Source organism: Carcharodon carcharias, chromosome 33 (genome assembly GCF_017639515.1).
Source record: "Carcharodon carcharias isolate sCarCar2 chromosome 33, sCarCar2.pri, whole genome shotgun sequence".
Classification (NCBI taxonomy): domain Eukaryota; kingdom Metazoa; phylum Chordata; class Chondrichthyes; order Lamniformes; family Lamnidae; genus Carcharodon; species Carcharodon carcharias.
Window position 1 is genome coordinate 18565414 of NC_054499.1, and position 19118 is coordinate 18584531.

At 45.5% G+C, this 19118-nt stretch overlaps 1 protein-coding gene across 3 annotated transcripts; it reads right to left on the minus strand.

The window, feature by feature from the left end:
• Window positions 1-208: 208 nt before the first annotated feature.
• On the minus strand, window positions 209-18634 carry LOC121272396 (lysophosphatidic acid receptor 6-like). 3 transcript variants are annotated; one of them, XM_041179066.1, is made up of 3 exons: window positions 18515-18578; window positions 3097-3197; window positions 209-2645 (listed from the first exon to the last, which is right to left on the minus strand). In XM_041179066.1, the coding sequence occupies exons 2-3, from the start codon at window positions 3130-3132 to the stop codon at window positions 1638-1640; spliced, it is 1044 nt and encodes a 347-aa protein (XP_041035000.1). In that variant the 5' UTR covers window positions 3133-3197; window positions 18515-18578; the 3' UTR covers window positions 209-1637. The 3 variants fall into 3 exon arrangements, with proteins under 3 accessions (XP_041035000.1, XP_041034999.1, XP_041035002.1); XM_041179065.1 differs by lacking the exon at window positions 3097-3197 and having other exon boundaries at window positions 18515-18634; XM_041179068.1 differs by lacking the exons at window positions 3097-3197; window positions 18515-18578 and adding an exon at window positions 3437-3547.
• Between the last annotated feature and the right edge of the window lie 484 nt (window positions 18635-19118).

Here is a 19118-nt window from a genome sequence, read left to right on the forward strand (position 1 = left end):
CCTTATTTAAGAAACGATATAAAGGCATTGGAAGCAGTTCAGAGAAGGTTCACTCAGCTGATTCCTCGATTTGGGGGGTGGGCAGGGTTATCTTATGAGAAAAGGTTGGACAGGTTGGGCTTGTCTCCATTGGAGTTTAGAAGAATGAGAGGTGCTCTTATTATAACATATAAGATCCTGAGGCGACTTGACAGGGTGGATGCTGAAAGGGTGTTTCCCCTTGTGGGAGAGACTAGAACTAGAGGGACACAGTTTAAAAATAAGAGGTATCCCGTTTAAGAGATGAGGAGAATTTTTTTCTCTCAGAGGCTCATGAGTCAATGGAATTCTCTCCCCGAGAAAGTGGTGGAAGCAGGGTCATTGAATATTTTTAAAGCAGAGTTAGGTAGATTCATGACTAACAAGATAGTCGAAGGTTATCGGGGGTAGGCAGGAATGTGTTGAGGTCACAATTAGGTCAGCCATGATCTTATTGAATGGCGGAACAGTATTGAGGGGCCGAATGGCCTCCTCCTGCTCCTATTTCTTATATATGTTCATATGTTTATCAGTCACCTTTTGGACATCTATGTACAGAACATCAACCATATTGCTCTACTGAACCCTCTCTGTTACCTCATCAAAAATCTGCAATTCTCCCGCAACAAATCCTTTGATGGCTTTCCTTAATTAATTCACATTTACCCAAGCGTTAATTTAGTCCCGGGTCATTCTATCTAAAATCTTTCTCTGCAACAAGTTTAAACTGACTGGCCTGTAGTTGCTGGGTTTATCCTTGCCTTCCTTTTGATTCAGCGTGTGCTATTGCAATTCTCCAGTCCCCTGGCACCAACCTTATGGATGAACAAAAAACAGAAACAGAAATACCTGGAAAAACTCAGCAGGTTTGGCAGCATCGGCGAAGAGCACAGTTGACGTTTCGAGTCCTCATGACCCTTCAACAGAACGCCCTGGTATCCAACATGACAGCGGCCCCTCGGCACTGGTCGATGACCTTTAGCGAATGTTACTCGACTACACCCAGGACCCATTTCCTTTCAGCAGGTTTTACATCAGAAGTGAAAGTATTTGTGAAAAGTATTATAATTAAGGATCTCTCTGCGTCAACTCCCTGTGAACTGTCACTTCTGGGAGTCTGTGACTGTTGGTGAACTATCGCGAATATCTCAAAAAGATACTGCAAATAAAGAGCTTTAATATTTACATCGAACCTGCTTAAAGTGCATACTCCTTTTGCTACTACCCAGGTTTCCGGACTCCTGACCTCGGTGAAGCGCAATAGGACTTTATTATCATCCATTATTTCCAAGCTAACATTGAAAGTAGGTGTGAAGTGAATGCCACCACTTGCCGAAGCTTCACAGCTCACTCTCACTCAGAAGATCCTCAGTCTTCAGATTGCATTCACACTCCTATTAAGTCCCAAGTCGCTTACATTGTTAGCTCTATATTCACACTCCTTGACCTTACCAGATTTCCCCACATGTAGACTGTAGTCGCAGGGCAATTCTCTCACGCTTGCAGCCACGTGGCCCTCCAGCCCTCCACCCTCTCCCCTAACTCTGGCCCTCTGTCTGTCTCCCTCTCTCCCTTCAAAATCCTTTTCTCCCGGGCACCGAGCTGGCTGACCCTTGACTTCAGGCGTTGATGGGCGACATGGAGCGGTTGTTGCCCTCGGCGCTGTCCGTGTTGGAGGTGAGGGCGTTCTTCAGAGCCTTCATGCCCACGCTCTTCTGGAAGGTCTCCGTGGCGAAGTAGTAGACGATGGGGTCGAGCATGGCGTTGAAGCAGGCCACGGTGATGGTGATGCGGTAGGCGGCTGGCAGCGCCGAGTCACTGTCTTTGCCGGGGGCGACACTGTAGAGGAGCAGCACCGTGTGATAAGGCAGGAAGCAGATGATGAAGATCACCACGTTGGCCAGCACCATGTTGCGGATCTTGCGCCAGTCCACATAGTCCATGCGGGTGGCGGTGCTTTGACGAATGCCTCTCAGGAGGGCGTGGGAGCAGATCAGGATGGTGGCCAGTGGGATCCCATAACCGATGAAGAGGGTGGGGACCACAGTCATTCGGTTGGTGACAAAGGTAGGGTCCTTGTCAAAGCAGGAGTGGCAGGAGGCATTGGACTTACTTGGGATGACCAGGTAAGGGGGAATGCTTGCTCCGATCACCAGCACCCAGATCCCAACACTGATCCAAGTGGCCCAGTTGCGCAGCTCGTTGAGCCGGGACTTCATGGGGAAGCAGATAGCCACGCAGCGGTCCAGGCTGATGCAGGTGAGGAAGAAGATGCTGCCGTACATGTTGACCAAGAAGATGAGGCCGTTGACCTCGCACAGCCGCAGCGGCAGCTGCGGCCGGCTCATGTAGTACCAGATGCGGATGGGCAAGGAGACAACCAGCAGCAGGTCGGAGCACGCCAGGTTCTTCATGTAGATGGTGGTCTGCGAGCGGATCTTGGTAAAGCGGAAGAAGAAGACGAGGGCCAGGACATTGAAGACCAGCCCGAGCAGGAAAATGAAGCTGAAAGCCGTCACGTAGATGGCGTCTGTCCACTGCTTGAGTTTCCCGCAGGTTCCATTCACATCTGCCATTCCGCTGGAATTTTCCGGCTGTCCTCGAGTTTGGGAGTCACCTGTCAGCGCCTGCAGTCGGGGGAGAAAAGGCGACAAGCTTCAATGAATTGGTCTTTTAACACTTTCTATATTCAGCTGGGTTCCCTACAGAATTATCCATCATTAATTAAACACATCCTTTTCTGAACAGGCACCGGACACCTTGTTCTGATAAAGAGTCACACGGACTGTGTTCCTCACCGCAGATCCTGTCAGACCTGCTGAGTTTTTCCAGCTACTTTTATTTTTGTACCGGACACCTTATCCGGTTTCCCAAAATTCAGATGGACAGAAAAGCCCGACTGCATTCGAAGCTGACACCCAGCGCAGCTATTTGAATAAAACCCTTTTTTATTCTTTGTTTTTCACACTTTATTTTAAGTATTATTGGTACATGCTAGGCCTAGGACCCAAAATCCATCAAATCCCCAAATCCGGCACACACTCCACTCCCGAGTTTCCCCGATACAGTGTCCGGTACCTGTGTTTCCTTTGAATCCCCCTCATCCCGAGTCATCCAGGGAGCTCCATCTTCAACAACGACAAAAAAATGCTGGAAAAACTCAGCAGGGCTGACAGCATCTGTGGAGAGAGAAACAGAGTGAATGTTTCGAGTCCGTATGAAACGTTAACTCTGTCTTTCTCGCCACACAATGCTGCCAGAGCTGCTGAGTATTTCCAACACTTTTTCTCTTTGTTTCAGATTTCCAGCATCCACAGTATTTTGCCTTTATCTGAACTCTATCTTCAGATGGACATCTTCTCTGCTACATAGGAAAGTGTCTGGACCCAATCCTCCTATTGCTCATTTACTGTTTTACCTGTCGATCCTTCATTCCGATCCACCTTTGGTCTCACTGAGTATTTTCATGTTTGATTTTTCTTTGTCCTTTTCCATTATTGTTTGGAACCTAATGCCACTGTGATGAACGCTCCCCAAATATACTTCCACTGACACAAACCCCACTTGCCCAACTTCATTCTCGGAACCAGATGCATCATTGTTTCCTTCCTCATTGTGCTGGGAACTCATGTTTTCATCTACACATTTCAGAAATTTTTCCCTCCCCCCCTTTGCTTTTAACACTCCGGCACCACCAAGGCCGCAACCTCCCTCCCCCCCACCCCTCCCCATGCACCCACAACTCCCAGTCCACATGGGCATAATTGATGTACCCCAATCTCATAGAATCTTAGAATGGTTACAGCAAAGGAGGAGGCTATTCGGTCCATCAATGTCTGTGCTGGTCTATTGAAGCGGCAATTTACCTCATGCCACTACCCTGCCTTATCCCTATAGCCCTGCATGTTTTGCCTTTTCAGATAATTCAATTCCCTTTTGAAAGCCTCAATTGACCCTGCCTCCACCACACTCTCAGGCAGTGCATTCCAGCTCCTAACCACTCAATTGACCCTGCCTCCACCACACTCTCAGGCAGTGCATTCCAGCTCCTAACCACTCAATTGACCCTACCTCCACCACACTCTCAGGCAGTGCATTCCAGGTTCTAACCACTCGATTGACCCTGCCTCCACCACACTCTCAGACAGTGTATTCCAGGTCCTAACCACTCAGCAATGAAAGTTTCTCACCATGCCGCCATTGCTTCTTTTGCCAATTATCTTAAATGTCTGCCCTCTGGTTCTCGACTTTCTCACTAATGGAAACAGTTTCTTCCTGTCTATTCTTCCCTGGCCCCTCATGATTTTGAACACTTCTATCAAATCTCCTCTCATCCTTCCCTTCTCCAAGGAGAATAGTGACAACTTCTCCAATCTATTTGTAGTTTCTTATTCTCTTAAATCTTTTCTGCATGCTCACTGATGGCCTCACATCCTTCTTGGAGCATGGCTCCCAGAAGTGGACATAATGCTCTTCTTGAGGCCAGACTAATGTTATATACAGATTTATCACAGCTTTTTTGTTTTAGTATTTTAATCCCCAATTTATAAAGCCCAGGGGGCTGTATGCTTTATTAACTGCGGATCTCAGCTTGATCTGCAAACTTCAATGATTTATGCTCATGTATTCCCTCTGCTCCTACACCCCCTTTAGAGTTGTACCCCTTATTTTATATTGTCTCTCCGAGTTCTTCTGATCAAAATGAATCACCTCATGCTATTCTGCATTACATTCCATCTACCACTTGTCTGCCCATTCCACCATGCTGTATATGCCCTTCTACACTTCCTTCCTCACAGTTCACAATACTTTATCATCTGCAAATTTTGCAATTATGCCATGACCAATGTCTTGGTTATAATATATTACAGGAAGAGCAGGGGTCCTAACACCAACCCTTGGGGAATTCCACTACAAGCAATCTTCCAGTCCAAAAAGCAGCTGTTCAGCATTAATCTTTGTTTCCTGTCACTCTGCTAATTTTGTACGCATGTTGCTATTGCTCCTTTTATTCCATGAGCTGTAACTTTGCTTACAAAGTTACTTACCGTACCACAGTACGGTACTTGATGAAATGTCTTTTGGAAGTCCATGTACACCACATCAACTGCATTATCTTCATCAACCTTCTCTGTTACCTCATCAAAAAACTCCAGCAAGTTGACAAATTCATGTTGTATTTCTTTAATTAACCTGCATTTTTGCCAAGAGACAATTAATTTTATTACAACTTATCATTTCTGAAAGCATATCCACCACCAAGGTTAAAACGATTGGCCTCTATTTGCTGGCCTTATCTTTACACCCTTTTTTGAATAAGGCTGTAACATCATTATGACTCCATTGCTTTTGCATCTCTCTGAAATTTGCCTTCTCCATCTCTTTCTCAGTATTTACTGGCCTCAGTAAACACCCAGCAGGGTTCCAGCACCCCTTCAGTTCTTAAAGCACATTGTCTCTTTTCTGAGCCGTACCAAAATCTGTTGCAAATACCACCACCCTTCTTCATCCCTTGCTCAGCCATTTCAGAGGGCAGTTAAGAGTTAACCGCATTAATGTGGGTCTAGAGTCACATGTGAGCCAGACCGAGAAGGGTAGCAGATTTCCTTCCCTACAGGCCGTTAATGAACCAGATGGGTTTTTACAACAATTGATGATAGCTCTCTTAATCAAATTCAAATTCCAGCAGCGGCCATGGTGGGGTTTGAATCTGTGCCCCAAAAGGTTAGCCTTGGCCTCTGGATTACTAGCCCAGTGACATTACCACTATGCCAAGAATATTATATGCTCAGCCCACCCCTTGTCTGGGGCAGCTCTCTATTATTGCCACTATATCATAATCTCAGGAGATGACTTGTATCTGTAGCTCACCAATGTTATTAACTCTTAACTACCCTGTGAAATGGCCCCGCAAGGAATGAAGAAGTGAAGGCTGGTGGTATTTGTAATAGATAGGTTAATTAAAGAAATACAACATGAGCTTGTCACACACTTCAAAATTGACTTAGAATGTTTTATATTTTCCCCTGTCCTCTTCCTAAGCTGCTGTTCAGGTTAATATCTCTTCCAGTTCTCTGCATCTTATATCTCCTCTCTAATCATATTGCCAATGCTTTTCGTCTTGCACTCATCAGGCAAGTGCAAGAATACCAAACTTTAAATGATCACAACAATTTATACGACAGGAGAAAAAGGGTGTTGATTGGTTGGCAAGTTGACTGTGATTGCCATGGATAAAGCAATGGGGAACTATAGGCTCCCCAAGCTCCTGGGTAATTAAAGAAAGGTGCAAGACTTGAACATATTCCTTTCGTTTGCAGGGAACGTTTTAAGATAATTAAAATTGAACTCATACATCGCTCATTTTTACTTGCTAGAAGTGACATAGATTCATATGCAGGGGCCTGTTCACTGCAGTGGAATGGCCATCCTATCATTCCCTTATGCTACTATACACAGTGTTTCCTGCCTTTCTTTAGTTTTAGGCAAACATGACACAACATGGGTCCCATCCCGTCTCCACGTGGGTGCAGTAATGACTACCTCTTGCACTTTAGGTTATCTTCTATGAAGTCCCACACACCTATTATTTTCTCCATCTTCAATACCCTTTGGAAATCTCATCTTGTTAATTTAGCCTTGAAACCACCCTCAGCTCTCTCTTACAGGCTCACCTATTGTTTATAGTTCTCTCCTTACCTTCACCAATTCTGGGAAGCATTTGGAGTTATTTTTCTGCATTACAATGCAGCTTTTTTTCTCTCTGTTATTCTACATGTTTAATTAAGACAGCATTCCTTATCACTTTTCAGCACACGAACCACGCCCAACCCTTCCTCCCCATTTTCTGTCACTCTCTGTCACTCACCGTTAATCCCCATCATGCTAGTCCAATCCACACTAGCCTTCAGATTCATCACCAGTCTTTGCTACTCTTTGCCATTATTATCCCCCAGTCCATGTTAGCCTCAATCATTCCACATTGTCCCTCATCAATGTTCCTCATTCCTCATCATTCTGTACCCGTCTGTACCATCCTGCACTGTTCTGCACCATCGCTCACCTGTCTTCATAATTGGTTGTCACTTATCATTACTCATCAATCACCGTCACTCCTCACCATTGCTTGTTATTCCCCAGAACTTCTTGCCACTCCTTGGCATGAAGAAGAGTGATTTGAAGTGGGGAACCTGAGCCAAAATCCTCTCCCTGTGGCACCTGACAAAATCTATTAGATCTTTCAGGTCTTTACGGTAATGCAAGAGCTTACTTTCTGCTTAGGGCTGTCAGAGTCCAAAGGCCGAAACTTACGTGATGACAGTTCATATATAATTTGTATTCCTCCCTCTGCGTCATTTGTGGATGAATATAGCTTCCATCAGGTCTTACTGTTGTCTGGAAGGAACCCCATGATAAATAAACAGGGTCAACAAAAAGTGAACAGAACAAGAGGTAGGAAAACTGAGACAATAAGCAGGGATGACAAACATGGCGATAAACAACATTTAGAATTTATATAGTGACTTTAACAATTAAAACATCTCAAGGCCCCGCACATGACTATTCAAAAACAAAATATGACAATGAGTCATGTAAGAAAGTGTTAAATCAGATGACTGAAAGCTTGATCAAAGGGGTAGGTTATAAAGAGAGTCTTAAAGGAGGAAAGTGAGGTAGAGAGGGGCAGGGAGAGAAATCCAGAGCTTGGGCCCAGGCAGTTGAAGGCACGGCTGCCAAATGATGGTGCAATTAAAATCAGGAAACCAGAAGAGGCCAGAATTAGAGGATCTCAGGGGGTTTTGGGTTTGAGGAGACTACTGAGATAGGGAGGGGTGCCCAGGTCAGAATTTTAAAAATTGCGGCCTTGTTTGATGGGGAACCAACCAGACAACCTCAGTGAGCACAGGGGCATTGGTGAGCAACATTTGATCCAAGTTAGGCCTTGGGCAGCAGAGTTTTGGATGACTCCAAGTTAATGAGTGCAGAATGTGGGAGGTCAGCCAGGAATATGTTGGAAGAGTGTGATGGAATATTCCCCACTTGCCTGGATGAGTGCAGCTCCCATAACACTCAAGAAGCTTGACACCATCCAGGACAAAGTAGCCCACTTGATTGGCACCACATCCACAAACATTCACTCCCTCCACCACCGACACACAGTAGCAGCAGTGTGTGTACCATCTACAAGTTGCACTGCAGGAATTCACCAAGGTTCCTTAGACAGCACCTTCCAAACCCATGACCACTACCATCTAGAAGGACAAGGGCAGCAAACACATGGGAACATCACCACCTAGGAGATCCCCTCCAAGTCACTAACCATCCTGACTTGGAAATATCTCGGCCGTTCCTTCACTGTCGCTGGGTCAAAATCCTGGAACTCTCCCCCCTAACAGCACGGTGGATGTACCTACACCATATGGACTGCAGCAGTTCAAGAAGACAACTCACCACCACCTTGTCAAGGGCAATTAGGGATGGGCAATAAATGCTGGGCCCAGCCAGCGAAGCCCACATCCCATGAATGAATAAAAAAATTTTTTTGGCCCAGTGGACTGTAAAAGGAAGGGAAGTAGCAGAGGCAGCAGATCTGATCATCTCAAACTGCAATAAATAGGGCAGTAAACAATGTCTGAAGAAAACTACTGAACTTGATTAATATTTTGGATTGCCTGTGTATTACATGGGTGCAAAGCTAAATACTGACTCATCCTGAGACCAAGACAGTTCTGCAGCTTTTTAAAAACTCAAAGTACAAACAGCAGCCCATAAGCGAGTTAGTGAATGAACCGCAGTGAATGAGATCTACCCATCGACCCTCCGTACTCTCGAAAGCCCCAGTGACAGAATGTTTACACCAAACTGGTGGGAAATGGGTAAAAAAACAAAACATCAAAAGTGTAAAGAATATGGCCCAGTCCCAAGAGAGGAGAAATCTCTGGTGATCCAGTTTACCATTTGGAAGTTTCATTCTTCCAAAGCCATTTAGAAAGCAAAGGACAAATCTAGAAATCTGGAGGAATAACTGCATCATGAAACCAGTTAACCAGCATCTGAGAGAGAGGAAACCAGCTCATATTTCAGACAAAGGTTAATGGGCTGATCTCTGTTTATTCTGAAGCGTCACTTGTCAGATACTGACAGTCCCAAATCCTCACACTAATCCCTTCTACACCCCCTCAGCTCCACAAGTCTAACTCCCATCTCATAACTAAGATGCATCAACCTTTACTTGTCATGTACTCCTCTCTTGGTTTTGCCACACTACCCACTTCCAGAGGGACATGGCAGTTCATAGAGTCATACAATTTGGAGAAAGAAATGATCACTAAACTGTCCAATCGTTGTGTAACCCAAGCTGGTTAAGCATGTCTTTAGGAAGGGGCCTACCACACTTCCCAGGGCTACACCTTGTGGATTCTGAATGCAGACTAAAGGCCCTTCAGTCATGCAAAGGCTAGAATTGGGAACAGCCTCACTGCCATATTCTCAGAGCGACTAGCAATGGGCAATAAATGCCCATCTTGTCTGTGCCGCTCATATCGCATAAAGACCAATTGCAGATTCAAATCCCAAAATGGTTCCCAGGAAGGAAAAAAAAAATGCCCTTAAAAACTTCACCCTTGGAGAACGTAAAAGATGAAACTTGGGCCGGAATCTTCCAGCACCCCGCCCCACAGTTGGGGTGGGGGGCCGGGGGGGGGGGAGTGGGGAGTTCCCCACAGCGGAGCCAGTGAACCATTGAAATCTCCATTCACATCAGCAGGACCGGGAGAACCCGCTGGCCTGAGGGAATGGAAAATCCCGGCCTCGGTGTCAGAAAGGGGATTCCTCTCTAATCTTGTGCCTACAGCCTCATGCCTATCCTTCTCAATGTATTTTACTCAGCCTCTTTTTAAGAATTCATTCAACAGGATGTGGGCATCGCTGGCTGGGCCAGCATTTATTGCCCATCACTAATTGCCCCTTAAGAATGTGGAGGTGAGCTGTCTTCTTGAGCCGCTACAGTCCATGTGGTGTAGGTACACCCACAGTGCTATTAGGAAGGGAGTTCCAGGATTTTGACTCAGTGACAGTGAAAGAACGGTGATATATTTCCAAGTCAGGATGGTGAGTGACTTGGAGAGGAACTTCCAGGTGGTGGTGTTCCCATGTGTTTGCTGCCCTTGTCCTTCTAGATGGTAGTGATTGTGGGTTTGGAAGGTGCTGCCTAAGGAGCCTTGGTGAGTTGCTGCAGTGCATCTTGTAGATGGTACACACACTGCTGCTACTGTGTGTCAGTGGTGGAGGGAGTGAATGTTTGTGGATGTGGTACCAATCAAGCGGGGCTGCTTTGTCCTGGATGGTGTCGAGCTTCTTGAGTGTTGTGAGAGCTGCACTCATCCAGGCAATTGGAGAGTGTTCTATCACACTCCTGAATTGTGCCTTGTAGATGGTGAACAGGCTTTGGGGAGGTGAAGTTGAGTTACTCACTGCAGGATTCCTAGCCTCTGACCTGCTCTTGTAGCCACAGTATTTATATGGCTAGTCCAGTTCAGTTTCTGGTCAATGGTCAATGGATGTTGATAATGGGGGATTCAGCAATGGTAATGCCATTGAACATCAAGGGGCGATCATTAGATCCTCTCATCTTATCTGTTCTCACTGCTTTGCTGAATTCTCACACAAACATATGAATTCGGACCAGGAGTAGGCTATTTGGCCCCTCGAGCCTGCTCCACCATTCAATAAGATCCTAGTTGATCTGACTGCAACCTTCCACCTACCCCCAGTAAACCTTTGACCCTCCCCCCCCCACGTTTATCAAGAATATATCTGCCTCTGGACTGGAAACATTCAAAGACTCTGCTTCCACTGCCTTTTGAGGAAGGGAGTTCCAAAGACTCGTGAGCCTCTGGGAGAAAACATTTCGCCTCTTCTCTGTCTTAAATGAGTGACCTCTTATTTTTAAACAGTGACCCTTAGTTCTAGATTCTTCCACAGGAGGAAACATCCTCTCCATATCTACCCTATCACGACCCCTCAGGATCTTATATGTTTCAATCAAGTTGCCTCTTACTCTTCTAAACACCAGCGGATATAATCCTAGTCTGTCCAATGTTTCTTCATAAGGTAACCTGCCCATTCCTGATTTTTCATTCTTCCAAAGCTTTAAAGACAACTCCCTACTGGTCCTGTATGCTCCTAGGCACCTCTTCTAGGCCCAAACTCTCCCCAAATATCTGCTCTATGATCCATCTGTTTCTAAACACCTCCAAAATCCACCTCCTCTTAAATAGCCCACGCGTGAGGCTTAGTATCATTCCAAATAGCCCATGGCTTTGTTAGACTGACTCTAATACTCACTGTACACTTATTGTGATATACTCTAGAGATGGACTGTTCTTGGCGTCTATTGCAAGGCAATTTGAGTACAGGAGTAAAGATGTCTTGCTGCAGTTTTATGGAGCCTTGGTGAGACCACACCTGAAGTATTGTGTACAGTTTTGGTCTCCTTACCTAAGGAAGGATGTGGTTACCATAGGGGCAGTGCAGTGGAGGTTCACCTGTCTGATCCCTGGGATGGTGGGATTGTCCTGTGAGGGGAGAAAGAGGAGACTGGGCCTGTAATCTCTAGAGTTTAGAAGAATGAGAGGTCATCTCATTGAAACCTACAAAATTCTTACAGGGCTCGGCAGGGTAGACACAGGAAGGATGTTTCCCCTGGCTGGGGGCAGGCGGGGGTTGGTTCAGAGCCAGGGGACACAGTCTCAGAATAAGGGGCAGGCTATTTAGGACTGAGCTGAGGAGGAAATTCTTCACTGAGGATGGTAAATATTTGGAATTCTCTGCCCCAGAGGGTTGCGGAGGCTCAGTCGTTGAGTATGTTGAAAGCTGAGATTGATAGGTTTCTGGATAATGAAGGTATCAAGGGATATGGGGATAGTGCGGGGAAAATGGCACTGAGCCAGCCATGATCCAGTTGAATGGCAGAGCAAGCCTGAGGGGCCGAATGGCCTACCCCTGCTCCTATACTTCTATGGTCTCTCACACAACCTGAGAAAATGCAGGCACGGCTTTTTGTTTAATCTCTCATCTGAAGGACAGCACCTCTGACAGTGCAGCACACCCTCAGAGTATTAGCCTGGATTATGGGCTCAAGCAGGACTTGAACCCACAACTTTCTGACTCAGAGGTAAGCATGTTAACTGAGCCATGGCAGACATGGGAGTATTGCTGTGCACAGAATCAAAATAGTCAGATTGACACCCACGTCCCATTTTAAAAGTGAACTGGTGAACAATTTGAACTGGTAGGCTAAAATCGAGATGTTTGCCTACCTACCTGCCCCACTCCCTGTAATCAGGAAATTACAGGGCACAAAGGAGGGGCAATTAAAATTGAACACTGAAAAAAAAAACAGGCTTCAGTTGTATAAAGATAAAAGCGAAATGCTGTGAATGCTCTGAAGAAGAGTCATACTGAACCGAAACGTTTCTCTCTCCACAGATGCTGTCAGGCCTGCTGAGTTTTTCCAACATCTTCTGTTTTAATTTCAGCTGTATAAAGCTCTGGTTGAATGACATCTGGGCCTGGCATTCAGTTCCACACACCACACCTCAGGAAAGGATATGCTGGCTGTGGAGAGTTTGCAGTGTAGGTTCACCAAGATGACCCTGGGGCTGAAAAGGTTCAATTAATAGGCCAAGGTTGCATTCTAGGCTTGTATCCCCATGAACGTAGAAGATTATGGGATGGTCTAATTGGGGTGGTTGTGGGAATTAAAGGAGTTGCTAGGTTTATTAAGGAGGAATTAGTTCCTCTGGTGACTGGAGCCCAGGTCAAGAGAGGCCTATCTTTAAAATGAGAGCCAGGCCATTCAGGGCTAATGACAGGAAATACCTCCTCACAGAAAAGAGAGTGAAAATCTGGAATTCTCTCCCTCCCAAAAGTGTCTGGGTGCTGAAGTTAACTTGGAACTTAAACAAAATTGATAGATTTTTGTTGGGAAGTTAGATCCAGGCCTATGGAGCAAAGATGGGAAAGGGAAGCAGACTTTCTTCCCTTTAGTGAATCAGATTGCCTTTTACGACAATCAAAAATGGCTACATGGTCACCATTACTGAGAGTAGCTTTCAATTGCAGATATATTAACTGAATTCAAACTCCACCGGTGGCTATGATGGGATGTGAACTCTTATCACCAGGGCATGAGCCTGAGTTTCTGGAGTACTAGCCAAGTGACATTACCACTCCACCACTGTCTCCTGCTGTTGTGAGGGAAGAAACATAGCAGCCAGTTTGTGCACAGCAAGCTCCCACTTAATTAATGTGGTAATGACCAGATAATCTGTTTCTGTGATGTCGATAGAGGGATACACACTGGCCAGGTCACTAGGGAGAACTCCCCTGCCCTTCTTCAAAACAGCGACATGGGGTCTTTCACAGCAGGTAGATGGGACCTTCGTTTTAACATCTCATCCAAAGAAGTGGGTTTTTGTGCTCAAGAGCTGGAATGGGGTTTCAACCCAGAACCCTGTGACTCGGAGGTGAGAGTGCTACCCACTGAGCCACAGCATACTTTTTTAAGTTAGGCTAGTGTGTGACCTGTCAGGCCTCCCCTATCAGATGTCTTAGTAAAGGGGGTCGAAATTTGGGTCATTGTATTACATGTAATGACCATCGGGTAGATTAGATGGGTTAGGGGATTTAAAGGGTGGGGGAAGCGATCAAGAAGGAGCAGGTAACGCTTTTTGACTACAATAGTGCCAGGGAATCACAACTGTGTCTCTCGGTTTCCACATTCAGGTCAGTGTTATCTGTTAACTAACTCACTTGGTGGGTGGCAGCTGCAGCTGTCCATTTAAAGCTCGAGTGGTACATAAGCAGCAGTGTGGACTGGCCGTATGTAAGGCCTAGGGCTATAGGCAACATTTTCCATCACAGAGCAGGTCCAGTGCCTGCTGCCTTCATGCAGACCTCAGGCAGATGTTAAACCCCTGTGTGTGTGAGGGTTACATCTATTTCAAGACTGGGACCTGGATGTCTCTTTTTCTGCTTTCACCAATATTGGATACTTAATCACTCATTATGTGTCTTAAGCTCAAATGTGGTGCTATCTGGTTCGTTGGCCTATTTCTGCCTATCAGCTCACCCTGCTGATTCACTCACTCAGTGTGGGTTACGTTACCCACTCTGGTTGGATATGTTCCAGGAGGTTTAGTCACATGATCACTGATGTAACAATGCCACAGCCCCACACATCAACAATTGGTCGGCTGACATGGCCATCCTCAAGGTGCCCACCCCCTCCACCCAGTAGACAATTGGGCTGAGAACAGACTCTTTGTTATGACCGGTGACTGTCAAACAGCCTTTATCCCAAGTCCAAAATTTCTTAAATAATAAGGGCTCAAAGAAAATGAAGCAAAAAAAGCATAGGTTTTAAACCAGTGACTGAGTTCTGCTGGTTACTCAGTAATGAGTTGTGCACAGTGGTGAACAGTAAAAAGGCAGTCAAAGGACAAGTGCAGTGGATAAGGAACCTGATGCAGTTAGGATGCTCTCTAGGTGATTGTGCAAGATAAGTATGGAAGTAACAAAGGCTATGGCCATGATCTTCAGATTGCCCTGAAAGTGTGGTGCTAGAGGACTGGAGAATTGCAGATGTTCCTATCCTGCTCAAAAGAGCTGAGAGAAATAAACTCAAAAAAGGTCAGTCAGCCTAATGTCAATGATGGGGACACTTTTAGAGGTGATGGTTCAAAACGAAACTATCACTCGGCAAAATACGGGCTAAAAATGAAAATCGGCCCCATATTTCTCAAGGTCAAGACAGCATCGCGGAACAGATACTGCACAGAAGGAGGCCATTCAGCCCATCTTGTCTATGCTGGCTCTCCGACGGAGAAACTTACCTAGTGCCACTTCCTGGCCTTCTCCCCGTAGCCATTCTTCCAATTGCCACTTAAATCCCTGGAATGAACCTGCCTCTACCACATTTACAAAGAGCACATTCCAGAACCCTGCCACTCACGGCCTGAAAAAGCTTTTCCTTGTGACTCCATTGCTTCTTTTGCCAGTTGCCTTAAATCTCTGGTTCTCGATCCTTCCGCCGATGGGGACGGTTTTGCCTTATCTACTCTGTCCAGACCCATCCCAATTTTCAATACCTCTATCTATTCACCCCTCAACCTTCTCTTTGAAGAGGAAAACAGCGTTTGACCAACCTGAGTTTTTTGATGGAGGAACGGGTTGATAAGGATAGTGTAGTTGTTGTCATAGATATTGACAATAAAAAGGCATTTGTTAAAGTACCAAATAATAGACTTTTAGCAAAATTTAAGCCCAAAGAATTAAAAGGGCAGTAGCACTGTGAATACAAAATTGACTAAGAAAGAGAAAGCAGAAAGCCGTGACAAACGGTTGTTTCTCAGACTGGAGGTAAGTACACAGTGGCATTCCTCAGGGGTCAATGTTGTGACCACCATTCGTTCTGATATATATTAACATTGGGTATAATTTAAAAACTTGCCAAATTCAGAAACAGCGAAGAAGATAGCAACAGACTTCAGGAGGACAGAGAAAGACTGACAAAATTGCCAATGTCATTTAAGAGGGAGAAATGTGAAATGATGGCTTTTGCTTGATGGAATGAGGGGCGTAATCTGAATTAAATGGTACAATTTTAAAAAGGGTGCAGGAACAGAGAGATCCGGGAGTCTTTGAATGTGGCAGGAAAAGATTAGAAGGCAGAGTTTAAAAATGTTTTAAAAATAGACAAAGTCCTGGGCTTTATTAATAGAGGCATTAGAGTGCAAAAGCAAAACGGAAGAGGCAGGGGAATGGCATCAAGTCATAATGCTCATTCAGAGAGCCGGTGCAGATACGATGGGCTGAATGGCCTCCTTCTGCACCATAACAACTCTGTCATCACTAGGTTGGCTTCATTTGAAGCATTGTGTTCAATTCTGGGAATTCTAGAGCAGACATCAGAGAGGCTGCCGGGGATATTTGCCAGGATGGTACCAGGGATGTGGGGCTTCAGATATACGGACAGGCGAGAGAAGCTGGCCTTGATCTTAAAGCAGAGAAGATTGAGAGGAATGCTGGCACCAGGCAACCATGCTAGATTTTGCCAGTGATTGGCAAAAGATCCGAGGGGTAGATGAGGAGATTTTTTTTTTCACGCAGCCAGTTGTGATCTGGGATGCCTTAAAGGGAGGTGGAAGCAGATTCAACAGTAACTTTCAAAAGGGAACTGGATGTAGGCTTGAAGATGAAAAGCCACACGGAAAAGCCAGGGGCATGGAACTGATTGGATAGTTCATTTCAAACCCCAGCCCACTCACGATGGGCTGAATGGCCTCTTCTGAGCTGTAAAATTTTATTATTTGAGTCTTGCTTCATATTCATATTTCAAGACGCCATTCTGTCATCGTTTTTCCATTACCTCAATATCCTTATATAGCGAAGCCTAAAACTGGACGGGGCATAGCTGATGTCTTACTAACATTGCTGCAGTTTCATCATTACATCTGCATTTTTATATTCTGTACCTCTAGTTATAGTATCCATGGCCCCATTAGCTTTCCTTTTATCCACTTGAGGCAATTCTGTTAATATCTTGTTAACCTGAAGCTCCAAGTCCTTCTGCCTATCCACATCACCCAGTTCTCACTCACTTTTCCAGGACCGCTTTATCCAAGTCAGGGTTGCAGGGAGTTGGTGCCTATCCCGAAAGGCAATGGGCGCTGGCAGGGTACACCCAAGACAGGATGCCAGTCCATCACAGGTCACACACACGCACACACACATACACTAAGGGGAAATCTCCTCATCCACCCCCCCCCCTCAGGTCTTTTGCCAATCACGAGCAAAATCTAGCATGGTCGCCTGGTGCCAGCATTCCTCTCAATCTTCTCTGCTATAAGATCAAGGCCTGCTTCTCTCGCCTGTCTGTATATCTGAAGCCCCACATTCCCGGTACTATCCTGGCAAATATCCCCGGCAGCCTCTCTGATGTCTGCTCTAGAATTCCCAGAATTGAACACAATGCTTCAAATGAAGCCAACCTAGTGATGACAGAGTTGTTATGGTGCAGAAGGAGGCCATTCAGCCCATCGTGTCTGCACCGGCTCTCTGAATGAGCATTATGACTTAGTACCATTCCCCTGCCTTTTCCCTGTTTTGCTTTTGCACTCTAATGCCTCTATTAATAAAGCCCAGGACTTTGTCTATTTTTAAAACATTTTTAAACTCTGCCTTCTAAGCTTTTCCTGCCACATTCAAAGACTCCCGGATCTCTCTGTTCCTGCGCCCTTTTTAAAACTGTACCATTTAGTTTAGATTATGCCCCTCATTCCATCGAGCAAAACCCAACACTTTACACTTCTCCCTCTTAAATGGCATTGGCAATTTTGTCAGTCTTTCTCTGTCCTCCTGAAGTCTGTTGCTATCTTCTTCATTGTTTCTGAATTTAGCAAGCTTTTAAATTGTGCCTGTCTACCCAATGTTAATATAGGTCAAAACGAACGGTGGTCACAACATTGACCCCTGAGGAATGCCACTGTGTACTTACCTCCAGTTTGTCACAGCTCTCTGCTTTCTCCTTCTTAGTTAATTTAACCGTAGTTGATCCACCTAATCAGCACGGCTTTTAGCCAGCAGGAGGACACTGGAGTACCCAGTGGAAACCAGCTCAGATGCAGGGAGAAGGTGCAACCCCCCCATACAGGGAAACGTCACTGCCCTGTCATTGATGCACCTACTGAAGGCATGGAAAAGGAGCCACTGCTGGCATCACTACCCATTCACCCTGGCAATTTGGCCTTGGTCATACTAACCAGCCTTTACTTACCCTTGACAAAGGCTTTCCAAAAATCCATGTATAGCACACCCACATCACTTTTCAACCCATCCTTATCTAATACCTCCTGAAAGAACTCTTATCAGCTTGCCCTGACATCTTCCTCTTTAGCCCAGCTGGCCAGCTGTTTTTTTCTTCTCTCACTGTGGCTTGCTCCTATTGCACATAACTAGAATGAACAGGAAACTTCCCAACACCATGAGTGCCAAGATGTTCATCGCCAACTGAGACAAGCTATTACATTGCCTGTTGTTTACAACCTGCAGTGAAACAACACCTGTCTAGTCCACCAGCACCTTAAGGCAGGGGATTTTGTCCAATTTCAGGGAATTCCATGCTTTGTGGCTGAGTTTCTGGAGGGCAAGTGGCAGTGCTTTGATGGAAATTGGTAATCTCAGAATCAGTAACTGGTACTGAGTACAGTTTACCTCAGAAACCCAGAGTTTCAAAGTAAGATTTGTTCCCACGCACCTGACCCTCTTTGGAAGCTGGTCAAAAGAAGTTCTGAAATGAAATGTCACACTCCCTCATGAAAAGATTTGTTTCCCAATCTCGGCAAACAAAATCCCTTTTTCAGTCAGACGCTTCGGTGCACAATTGTTTCAGCCAGACAGGCCTAGGCTGTTGCTTTTAAGGTTCTGTGCTTACCTTTCTCACTCTGACACTCTCCTCAGGTGCCCAGATCCCTCCACTCCTGCATTCGCTGTGCTCCCAAACCATTCAATAAGCGTTGCTGTTTACATGTGGATAGGGCCCGGACTGTCAACAGCTCTGAGTCTGCTTCGGGTTGATATATCTCATAACAGGAAGCATCTGAAACAGATCACGAAACGAGAGGCAATTTCAGGAAACTACTTCTTGATTTGCAAACCTGACAACTAATATAAACTGGAGTGATTTTCGGTAGAAGGAGACCATTCAGCCATCAAGTCCAGTTCTATACGGAGAAATCCAGTCAGTCCCATTCACCTGCTCAATCCCAACAGCCCTACAGGTTTATCTCCATCAAGTGCCTGTCCAATTTTCTTTTCAAGCCATTGATTGTCTCCACTTCCACCGTCCTTGTGGGCAGCGAGTTGCAGATCATTAGCAAGCACTGCATAAAAAAGCTTCTTCCTCACCTCCCCTCCTGCAGCTCCTGCCCAAAATCTTAAATCTGTACCCCCTAGCCCTTGCACTTAATCACACATAGAATTTAATAGCTTTGGACTAATCATTTTTTTTTTAATTCATTCATGGAATGTGGGCGTCG

Bases quoted from the DNA above. Each gene is read 5' to 3' on its own strand.
- LOC121272396 (XM_041179065.1), bottom strand. From the start codon at position 18,586: ATGGTTTGGGAGCACAGCGAATGCAGGAGTGGAGGGATCTGGGCACCT. The intron at 2,646-18,514 runs GTAAGCACAGAA...CCCCGACTGCAG, and splicing joins AGAGTGTCAGAGTGAGAAAG to GCGCTGACAGGTGACTCCCA.